Below are 12,222 nucleotides of genomic sequence, written 5' to 3' on the forward strand. Positions count from 1 at the left end.
TGGAGGTAAAATAAAAAAATTTATTTGAAAGGCTTGCTGAAAGGCCTGCTGCTAAGCACTGTTATGTGATCCCACACCACAAAAAAAAAAAAAAAGTGCAGTGCTAACTTACTGATGAACAACTTAACAATAATGGTGGAATCCTCTAATGTATGGAAATCTCAATAAACTTCAATATTACCAAAATACTGGTCTCTGTGATACGCAACTTCACATAATACACATCAAGCTGAAAATAAGACATACTGTATTAAAATAAACTTAGCAGGGGTGGTAGAAATCCCTCCTATAGATATTTACCATACAGATTAATCTCAAGTGAAACAACCTTTTAGTTTGGAGGTTCCCACCATTATAGCACTTTGTTATTTTTTAGATTGTTACACTTAATTTGAGATGTTTTAGTTACTATTATAATGTGATTTTTTGCATTTGAAGGTCATTTTCGGCCACCCTTGCTAAATCCATGTCTTTATGGACGTTGCTTTGTACACTGGTGAGCAGTCATGCTGGAACAGGAAGAGGCCATCCCCAAACTGTTCCCACAAAGTTGGGAAAATTAAATTGTCCAAAATGAATTGGTTTGAGGACGCCTTAAGCATTCCCTTCACTGGAACTAAGGGGTCAAACCCAACCCCTGAAAAACAACCCCACACCATAATCCCCCCTCCACCAAATGATTTAGACCAGTGCACAAAGCAAGGTCCATAAAGACATGGATGAGCGCGTTTGGGGTGGATGAACTTGACTGGCCTGCACAGAGTCCTGACCTCAACCCGATAGAGCACCTTTGGTAAGAATTAGAGTGGAAGACTGCAAGCCAGGCCTTCTAACAAATGGGCTTCTGGAAGAATGATCAAACATTTCCATAGACAAACTCCTAAACCTTGTGGACATCCTTCCCAGAAGAGTTTAAGCTGTTATAGCTGCAAAGGGTGGGCCAACTCAATATTGAACCCTACGGACTAAGACTGGGATGTCATTAAAGTTCATGTGCGTGTAAAGGCAGGTGTCCCAATACTTTTGTCTGTTTGAGCTTTGGGGTGCACACCCTAATGCAATAGGCTGTGTACGCCTATGCTTGCCTGTCAGTAACATCCACTGCACCACTTTTAATTTTTATGTCATATCAGCTGCCTGGGCTGCCATAGCTGTAGTTTTGCTGAAGATTCCGCCACAAAATGGCATCTAGTTTGCTAAACCTAACATAGGACTCCAGACCAAATCTTTTTCCATTCTGGATAGCCTGGGAAAAGACTGGTATTTGTTTATTGCTGTCTATGTCCCTGTTGAGAAGAGTATGCCTCACCGGTGCAGAAAGTGGTTGGAAATTCTGATCACTGTCACTGTAATAAATGTGGAGGAAATATCAAACAAGGATATATGTCCTGTTAATTAACAACTGTTAATTATAGGATTTCCACTTCTTTAAGCAGGTGACTTCTTTTTGCTTTATATCTTAGCCCTTGTACACACGGTCGGAGATTCCGACGGAATGTGTCCGATCGGACCGTATTGTCGGATAATCCGACTGTGTGTGGTCTCCATCGGACTGTTTCCGTCAGAATATCCAACGGACCAAGTTTTCCAAATTTTTCCGACAACATGCTCCGATCGGACATACTCCGATCATGTGTAGCCTACTCCGACGGAGAAAGTGCCACGCATGCTCAGATCAAATTCCTAGACCAAAGCTATTGGCTACTAGCCTGAACGTAGTCCCGTCGTAACGAAATAACGTCATCACGTTATGTACAATCGGATTTTCCGACAACTTTGTCTGACCGTGTGTATGCAACAGTTTTGGACAAAATCCGTCAGACAAAATCAAACGGATTTGGTTGTCAGAATGTCCGACCGTGTGTACAAGGGCTGAAAGGGAAGGGTAGCGAAAATCTGCCTCAAAGGTAAAGGGTTGACATCAAAAACTTTCAGATTTGCTTTCCACGTGATGGTAAAGAATGTGTTTACATTTTTCGTATATTACCTATAACAATAAAACTTCTTTAGAAAAAGAAACTTACAGGCTGGCCTGATCCAGGAACTGAACAAAATATTGTATATTTTCGGATAATACCATTTGGTTTGGTTGGAGGTAGCCAAGATACAACAACACTACTGGATGAAGATGGCACTGCTTTAATCCCAGCAGGAGGACCTGGAACTGAGAAAAACAGAAGTAACAGTTATGTTACAAGTATATTGCATACACAGCAAAGCCAAAGCCTACTTGTTGCTCCACCATGTTCACTAAATGTCACACTAAACAAATATCCTCCACCTCATCGCCTTCCAACCTTCTTATGATACACCAAAGGGAGGAGGTGAGGTGATGAAAGGGGAGTTGATGAAAGGGGAGTTGATAGCTCACAGTCTCTCCCACTCACCACCACTTACAATAGAAGGTGACAAAATCCAATTTCGCCAATAACAAGGTCATATGAAGCCAAAATTACTTACTATCTTCCTTGGTTTGTAGATATAGAACACTGCTGCGGACTCCATCTCCTGCTTGCGTGTATGCTAGAACTTGCACACTATAGTTAGTAAATTTCTCAAGTGCCTTTAGCTCCACACGCTCACGTGGCGTGGTTATATTCTGCATTTCCCCCCATTCTGCATATAGAAAAAAAAAAGTATGGAGTTTAAAGTTAAGCCAAAAAATATTACAGAAACATCCAACCTTTTATGATCCTTAAACTGATTCTGTAAGTCAAAGCTCCAACTCATATCTAATTATCAAGCCATTCTTCTTCTCAAGGTTCTTCTCTTTCACACTCACCCATCATCAGAAAAAAATAGCCATTTACCATTTTGCTCAGTACATTCATTCTGGATTCATAATTCTGGATATGATATCGTTACACTGATACTTGGGTTTACTGCAGTTAGAAGTGCAGAAAGAAGAATAGAGGGCAACAGGACAGATTTGCTTAAAGTGGTTGTAAACCCTTACAAACCACTTTGACCTACAGGTAAGCCTAGATTAAGGCTTACCTGTAGGTCCAATAAATATCTCCTTAACCTACACGGTTTAGGAGATATTTGCCGAAATACAGGCTGTCTACGGTGCATGTGCCGTAGACAGTGGCGCGCAGGCGCACTGAGCGTGCCGCTGTCAACGGCGATATGCCGCGAGTGGCGGCTTCCATGCACATGCGCAGGAGTGATGTCATCGCGGCTTCGTCGAATGACAGTGGCGGAGTGGCGAAACCCACAGAGAAGATGGATGCTCCAGACTACAGGGCACAGCGGTGACATTGCTGGCTCCTGTGTCAGGTAAGTGACACATAATGGACTACTATGCGATGCATAGTAATCCATTATGCTTTACCTTTGCAGGGAATGAAAGAGGAAGTAAACTCATCAGGGTTTACTTCCTCTTTAAAATATAGGTGATAGTGAAAGGCCTTTGAATACAAAGATGTTGACTGTTAATAAATAAAATTCAGTAATATTACAAACGATCTCTTGTCTATGGAGCTAGAAGACATGACAAGAAAACCAAATAGCAAAGTCTAAAATACTGTTCACCAAGACGTAGAAGTTATTTTAATTGCTTTTGGAATTTCATCACATGATAATATTATTTTCAAAATGGCATGTTTATAGATATTGCTTTGGTGTGTCATCGTTATTTTTTCACATAAAATTTCTAATTACCCACTGAAAGGCTCTGTTTCCCATTAATTGTTATTGTGTTATGTTATGCCACAACTGGCTTTTTCCTTGCTTTCAGAGACGGCAGCAGACACTGGTCAGAGGGGTGGGGGGCAAGGTGTCTGTAATGGGCAACACATACGATGAAATAAATTAAAACGAATGCTATAGGAAGGTCGTATGTGTTTTGTTTGTGTATTTTGGGGGGTGCATAACTAATTCTGTGGAGGCATTTTCTAGTATTAACTGCAAGTTTTAGTTTCAATTCACAGATAATTTATTACTTAGATCGCCCCTGTGGGGAGGACTATGATTGGCTGCAGTTTAGCCCTGCCTACTCTTCGAGGAGGAAGAGAGCTGGAGCTGCAGTGATGAGTCCTGGGAGAGGGAGACCACAGCTAAACTGTGCAGGAAAGGGCTATTCGAGTGCATTGTGAGACAAAGGGCCAATCAGTACTGCACTCTGCCTCACTACTGACCTCTGAACTCTGCATTAATTACTCCTGGCCTTTGAACTCTGCATCCCGTATATTTGACCCTTGAACTCTGTTGTAAGTAACACAGAGTTCAGAGGTTAGTAGTAACACAGAGAGCAGTAGTAAGGATTGCTGAGTTTAGAGGTCAGTAATAAGTAGCACAGAGTTTAGCGATCAGTAGTAACTGATGCAGAGGTCAGTATTACGTAGCATAGAGCTCAGAGGTCAGTAGTGGCACAGAGGGAAGTGTTAAGTGCTGCAGAGTTTAAAGGTCAGTAGTAACACCGAGAGCTGTCGTAAGGAATGCAGAGTGTAGAGGTCAGTAGTAAGTAACACAGAGTAATTGGCGCAGAGGTCAGCAGAAAGTAACACAAAGTTCAGAGATCAGTAGTGACAGAGAGGGCAGTAGAAAGGGATACAGAGTTTAGAGGTCAGTAGTGATACAGTGGGTTGTAGTAAGGGATGCAGATTTTAGAGGTCAGTAGTAAGTAACATAAAGTTCAGCAGTCAGTAGTAACTGATGCAGAGGTCAGCAGTAAGTGAGTTCAGAGGTCAGCAGTGACAGAGAACAGTAGAAAGGGATGCAGAATTTAGAGGTCAGTAGTGACACAGAGGTCAGCAGTATATTACACAGAGGTCAGTAGTAAGTGACAAAACGTGAGTTGAGAGGTCAGCAGTAAGTGATGCAGAGGTCAGTAGTAAGGGACGCAGAGTTCAGGCGTCAGTAGTGTTGTAGAGGTCAGTGTTAAGTGATGCAGAGGTCAGGGCTCTGTAGTAAGTTAGTCAATTACTACTGACTCCTCACCAGGTGCTCCAACTTCTAATGTTGGGCCCTGGCCCTTCAAATGTTCCTCCCACAGATACTGCGGTGTACAGCCCCTCTTCAACACTCTCATTCTATACTATGGAAGTCAGCTCAGGCTCTATTTAACCACATCTCTTTAGACCATGCCCAAAATTCAGTGCAATTAGAAACACACCCAATTCTTGCCACGGCTTGCATTGTTTTGTTCACAAGCTTGAGGGGTCCAATTTATAATCTTGCACAAAGGCCCACTGCTTTCAGAAAACAACCCTGACTCACCCCCATCCTAATCATAGCCCACACTTAAAAAAGAAACTCACCTCCATCTGGATACAGTGACCAGTAAATGACTCTGTAACCCTTAAGAACCCCATTGAGAGAGCTTCGAGGTGGCTCGGACCAGGATATAACAGCTACATCTGACGTAATGGAAAGAGCTCGAACATTTTCTGGGGGCTGGCTAGGCACTGTATGTGAGACAACATATAATAGGTGAAGTACAACTTAATATGGAGACTGTAATAAAATATCTAAACCGCAAGTCCGATTACAATGGAAATTTCATTTCTGTCTAGATGTTGCTGGTTTAATTTACCTACAGTACTCCTAGATCTCCTGAGAACCATAAAGTGTATATCTCTACATAGCATTTGTTTTGCTCTGATATTATTGGATACATTTATGAGATTATTGTGAGTAAAGTGGACTTTAATTTAAAGTGAGTGTAATATATCTTGGCTGATTTTATAGATCTCTGCGCCTAAATTGCCAGCTCCATCTCTGCACCTAAATTACTATCATCCACCTGCCACAGCTGCTTCAACATGGAACATGCAGTGGGTGAAATGATTCACCTTCTACAGTAATAAAAGGAGTAAGACTCAACAATGAGTATATCCTCAGCTATTAATAACCATTTTAAGGACCCGGGGGGGATTCAGACCACCAGTATCTCTAAATAAGTGAATATCAGTTATGCATGGCATGAGCCTATACCAACATCAGTAATCATTCTAAAAGATAATTCTATTTCCCTTTATTATTGTACGAAAGATTAATTTGGAGAATGCCTATATCAACTATAGTTGAAATTATACTGGACCATCCACATATTTAATAACATAAATGAATACAGTCCTTACACCCTTACACTGGTCATGAAAGTAAAAGACTATTCTGCTACAAATATGATTATCTGTATAAACAATGAACAAGGAGTAATGCAGGAGATGCAGGAGTATTGTACTTACCATCTTCTAACGTTGTGGCATTAATCTCTGTAGAGGAAGGTCCAGTTCCTGCTCTATTAAATGCTTGGACGACTACACCATACTGAGCAAACTTCTTCATGTTGTCTAGTGTGTACACCTCCCCATCACCGGTAGCTTTCATCTCTACAATACTGTACTGCCCGTTACTGCCCGGTCCATTTTCCCGATATCCAATCTGATATCCACGGATTACTCCATTCTGTAATTCTTTTCTTGGCGCCTATAGGTAAATGTACTTCTATATGTTACATATTCAAGGATGTGTATCCCAGACACTAAAGAGAAATATAGCAGTCTAAGCTGTAATATGGTATCAAGGACAAACATAAAGGTATACTATGTTTTCTTGCTTACCGCACTTACAACATGAATTGTAAGCTGAACCTACCCTTATCTAAAAATAACCTAAAAAAAATTAAAATATTCCCATTCAGTTTTGGGTAGGTAAGAAAATGTTCTTTTCTTATTTTATTGTCTAGGTATAAATATGACAAGGCCAAAAAGCAGTGATATTCAGAATCACATGGATTGGCCAGCAATGAGAAACACTGAACTTACGATACTTTATTGCAACTTTTGCCACCCAATGTAATTGCTTTAAGCAAATTAATCCATTACAGACCTGCTTTGTTTTTGCTCTACAACACATTACACTAAGGCTTCTTGCACACTGCAGCTTGAAAAGGCTAAAATACAGCCCATTAATTGTAATGTGCCTATGCACACAGGTGCTAAAACAAGCGCTGTGCATTCTTTAGTAAAAAAAAAAAAAGAAAAAAAAAAAGGAAAAATCAGCTTTTTGGTTAGTAATTTATGCCTCATGCATGCAAAATACGCATGCAGACAAATGTGCATTTACATATTACGCAGAACGGCAATGCGAGAATACGTTTGCATGAAAATGCACGCCAAATTCCATGAACGCATATACACGAAAATGTGCATAAATACATGCAAATACATACAAAACAAAGTCTGAAAAAGTACATGCTCAAACAGGAGTATCATGCGCAAGAGACCTAATAGGTAAAAATAGTCCTCTAGCTAAATTTTTTCCTTGGAACAATGGCTGGGTGGTTAGCACTGTGTCAGTCTCAAAGACTTCAGTTTCACAGGGCAATATCAGCATATATGTTTTCTATATGTGCTTAGGTCATTTCCACTGAATTCTTTGATTTTCTCTGAGGATCTACTCCAGGGGTGTTCAACCTTTTTCACCCTCCTTGGCCACATCGGAAGACGATGAATTGTCTTGGGCCACACATAAAATACACTAACAATAAGGATAGCTGATAAGCAGAAAAAGTTGGATAGATCACAAGTTAATGATCACTGATATAGATAATGTACCTGAGTAATAAAACTTAATTTTTTTGGAATATTTTTTGTTCTAAAAGTAAAAGAGGGAAACATAAAACGAGTGCAATCTTTGACACTGTTTTTGATAAACAAACACATTAATATCTAATTGGATGGATGTAGCAATTCTCAATTAATTCTCAAAGTGCTCATCAGATATTTTGGTTGTAATTTAGCCATTCATGTGCTTTATCCTTGAAAAATATTTACTTAAAAATGTAGGTGCTGCTGAAAACTGATGACATGAATAAGGCGTGATTGTGAAGAGTAGGATATTTTTCTATGGGAAGATAAAACATATAAAAGTCCAGTAAAGAGAAACTGACAATTTTTTCTTTGGCCGCATGTGTTCACTTAGTGTAAACACGTTACAAAAAAAATCCTAAATAAAAGAAACTACATTTTTAAGTAAGTTTACGATTTTGTGTTGGGCCACATTCATGCTCATGCTCTAAGTTCTTGAATATAGTTGTAAGTGTGAGTGTGTGTATGTGTGCACAAGTAGCCGGCAGGTACTTGCAAGGCAAGGTCCTTATAGGGCAATTATTGTTGGAAGTAATAAAATAAAATAAAAATAGTCTGAATGGCTGTAGAATATGTTTGTGCTATATACTGTAAATGTAGAAAAATAAAATGCAGAAACATTTGTATATTTCGATATTAAGAAACTCTCTATCAATTTGATCAAGGCTACTGTACATGAAAATATGTGACACTTAAACACTGACAGACACAAAAGCAATACAATATTTTACATCTACTGTATACTTGTCCTCTGTATTCCACTAGTTGGTAGTACTGGCACCTGCTTGTCATTACCTGAAATTTTTTATTCCTATTTTGTGAACACCATTTAGTTTGTGGAGACAATTCAAGCACCCTCACCTTCCAAGTGACTTGGATACTCTGAGAGGTTAGTGGCTGCAGTGTGACATCCATTGGTGGCCCATCAGGAGCTAGAAATAAAAATACAATGCTAAAATACAATTGCCAAAACAGCTTTTTTAGTTGCTCCACAGATCCTCCTGGGGATGAGGAAGCAATCCCTGAAGAGACTTTTTTCAACCTATGTATGCCTTATTACCCATCGCTGACATAAATACCCAAAGGAATACAATACTCTTAAAAAATGTCTACAAAAACATGATAAATGAGATGGTACCTTAAACATCTATGTCTTTTTTTTTTACTATATAACAACTATCCTTGGGGGTGATATAAGTGACAGATTTTCTTCGACACTATATGTACACGGGGCAGAGAAATAAGACATCCAACTCCAGTGCATCACCCCACATCAACCCTTCTCAGAAGCCCTGCTGGTGATGGTGGTGGTAGGGAGAAGTCAACTCAAGTAGGAATGTCGTATCAAGCTGGACTAGTCACTGCAGGGGATATTCACTTCAATCAGAGAGTCAGTTGTATATTAGTGTTTAGATAATCAACCTGAAAACCAGGTGAATCAGAAAATTTGCAAATTGCTTTTTTTTTTAACATATGCATACAGATTTGTCCAATTTCCATAAAATAATAAAATTCATGAAGCACTATTGTTTGGATTCATAAACTGTGTAATTCTTCCTACTTCAGAAGGATCTACATTAAAATATTTAGGTAAAATGAAGAAAAAAAAAAGACGACTAATTCTACTGATTCGATTATCCCCGATGTTAATATAGTTCTATATCAGTTTTCCTATGTAGAACAGCAGTGAAGGAGCTAACAAGAACACACATGATCATGGAGTTGGGATCTTTTTTGCCAGTTTTTTTCCTCTGTTTATCAACATAATCTGTTACCACAGCCGGTACTTATTTTAACATTCCTTCATTCCTTCCTTCCACATGAGAACGGCAACAGGAAGTGCTCAGTGCTGAAACACGCGTGGGTCATAACAGGTGGCCATAGTTAAAGGGTTGATCTTGCATTAGCAACATAAATGGTTTATGTGTAATCACATCCACCACCCTATTCTTGGCCATGCATTGACCAAGTAGGCCTTGATTTGCACTCAACATGGAGATAAGCCTCACCTCCACCATCTCACATCCCCAAGTTGCAGTAGACAATAATTTGTAAAAATAAATTAAGCATTTAGAATCAGTTTGTTTTGCAGCTGAAGTCTAGCCAAAACTTTTTTTTGTTAGATTTAGATCATGTGCCCTTGCTGTGAGATTTATCTTCCTGTCTTCGTTAATGAGAACACCTGGAATAGGGAGAAGTTAAAGTCTAACCCTTCTAAAAACTAGAACAATTTTGAATAGCCCTCTAATTGACCTCATTCCTAAATTTAGTATATACACTGGCAGTTCCTATTCAGATACATAATATGACCGTGACAAATTCTACCATTTAAATGTGGCCTCAGTTTTTTTTTTTAACTACAGAGCTTCCAAATATCCTTAAATGTCTTCAAAACTGAACTCTAGCCTTGCCTTGCACAGTTATATAGACTCCTCTCTTGTACTGAAATTGCTTACACTAATTTACACACTGTGAGCTTCTGCCAGTTTGCATTAGAAGCTAGTCAGACAGAGCTGCCTCTTGGCTGGAGAACATCCAGCAACATCTAGTCCTTTCTTCCCCAATCCCCAGGCTGACTGTCCCCGACTTACCCCTTTCTTTTACAAAGTGTTTATTGAAACTTTCCTAAAAATAAAAAAATTGCAGACAATAAAAGACAATGACATCAAAAGTAATAGCCAATGAGACAATAAGAAAGAAGAGAAATGGGCCAAAAGGCTTACAATTACAAAGGCAGTAGAAAGCAAAAAGGCAACATAACAACTACTGTCAATGAAACTGTCACAATTAGGACATAAATGCATAAAAGCACAAAAGGTGCTCAAGTACATGGCATCTGAACTTCATGCATGATCAAAGTCACTCAAAACCCAGGGGGAGAAGGTGGTCCACGTTCTCTGTACAAGCCAGCAAAAAGAGAGGAGCCAGTGAAGGTCCAAAACCAAAAAAACAACTGATAAGAAGGAGAAAAGTAGAGAAAGAGAGAGACGGGAAGAAGGGGAAAAAAGGGGAGGGGTAGTGGGTGGGGAATTCTACAGGATACAACCGCAGATCCAAGATGGAGAGCTACATAAGTATCATTAAAGTGGAAGTAAACCCATTGATTTAAACAGTTAAAATAAAAAGGCATGCCGGGAATGCTAACTGCACATTGGCTGTGCTCTCAGCCAAACTATCAAACCATCCAATGGCTGATGTCATAACGAATCACATGTGCAGCACCATAGCAGTTGAAGATTGAACAGAGGCAAAAATGGCAGCTTCCTTGGCTGAAAATGATAGGGGAGTTTACTTCCACTTTAAGTTGAGAGCAAGGAGGGGGTCCAGGTTCTAATTGTCATTAGAGCCACCCATGGTTCCCAATTCTTCAGGTATTGAGTGTGTGTGCCATTCAAAATAGAAGTGAGCTTCTCATGGACCATGGTCCCCATGAGGCAATGTATAACCTTGGCTAGATGAAGAGATTGCTGACACCAGGTGTTTGCCAATGTCTAACGAGCCGCCAGGAAGACAAAGCCCACCCACTTTCAGAGTGTTTATATAGAGTCATTATAGGCTTATGTAGCAAATGGCTTGTCCCTTTCATACACTGGTTTTCAGTTCCTTCAATCATGAAGGTTTTGCTTCACATGCAGGCATTATCTAGGACAGTTTGCATGCACCGACTTCCGCCCATTAAGGCATTTTGATATTTGCACAACTCCCCTTGAGAGCCAGCCCACTGTTTTCATCAGGGCTGAGGGCTTTTCAGAGGAGTACTGAGGCAAGTACTTCAGGATTTTATATACAGCACCCTGCAGGTTCATTGCATAGAGGAGCACAGAGATCCAGTGATGGGGGTCACTGGATATAAAATAAACTATTTAATGAAAATGAAATTTACTTTAAATGACATGTTGTTGATAGGTGAAATGAGACATTTGTCAAAATATAACCAGATTAAACTTCAGCTTTAATAGCAGTGGATTTCAAAGTGAATTACTTCTTTCTACAGTATAATATACCAGCGGGAATCTTCCTGAGTTGGGACTGAATAATCAGAGTTGTTAGCTGTCAGGTATGTTTAGTGCTACTTGTGCTGCAGTGTAACATGAGAGATCAGAAACAGCATCCCTCTGGGCATACATACCGAAGAGAGAAATCCCATTGAAAAGTAAAAGACCCCACTGCTACACTTAGCTATAGAATTCAGAGCATAGTGTACTTATTTGTACTACTCACCTGCCTCCTCAGTACTAATAGTGAGCTCTTTGCTGGGTTCACTACGGCCGATCTTATTGAAGGAATACATTCGGATGCTGTACACTGATGCTGGGTGGAGATCAACAATGTTGGCCTGGTTGATGCTAGGTGAAATGTTACGGGTGGATTGCTTAAATTCCCAGGTATCTAGGTCAAAGAAAAGAAAAGAAAATCCAATTGTTTCTAGAGTACAAAGCAAGCGACACAATAGCACAGAAAAGAGAACTCAAACACCGAATCTAAAATGTAATGACATTTAAAAAGCCTCATAGCAATACAACTATCATATTCCTATTAGTTGGGAAGCCTACAGAATATGTGCTCATTAACTGGAAAGAAACAATCTGAACAAAGAGCAAACGTTAAACTGAAGAGGATGAAAGAA

The 12,222-nt window shown here is 39.6% G+C and overlaps 1 protein-coding gene across 2 annotated transcripts in view; it reads right to left on the reverse strand.

Annotated features, from left to right (window-relative positions):
* Window positions 1-12,222, reverse strand: part of DSCAML1 (DS cell adhesion molecule like 1) — a 459,281-nt gene that overhangs the window by 43,911 nt on the left and 403,148 nt on the right. For both annotated transcript variants that reach the window (XM_077456859.1, XM_077456858.1), the window contains exons 15-20: window positions 11,817-11,984; window positions 8,457-8,527; window positions 6,192-6,432; window positions 5,262-5,408; window positions 2,461-2,616; window positions 2,025-2,164 (exon numbers count right to left, since the gene is read on the reverse strand). In XM_077456859.1, the coding sequence (XP_077312985.1) occupies window positions 2,025-2,164; window positions 2,461-2,616; window positions 5,262-5,408; window positions 6,192-6,432; window positions 8,457-8,527; window positions 11,817-11,984 (923 nt within the window). The remainder of the gene's footprint in view (window positions 1-2,024; window positions 2,165-2,460; window positions 2,617-5,261; window positions 5,409-6,191; window positions 6,433-8,456; window positions 8,528-11,816; window positions 11,985-12,222) is intronic.

Source organism: Lithobates pipiens, unplaced genomic scaffold (genome assembly GCF_037356315.1).
Source record: "Lithobates pipiens isolate NorthernLeopardFrog02 unplaced genomic scaffold, aLitPip1_a1.2 Scaffold_27, whole genome shotgun sequence".
Taxonomy (NCBI): domain Eukaryota; kingdom Metazoa; phylum Chordata; class Amphibia; order Anura; family Ranidae; genus Lithobates; species Lithobates pipiens.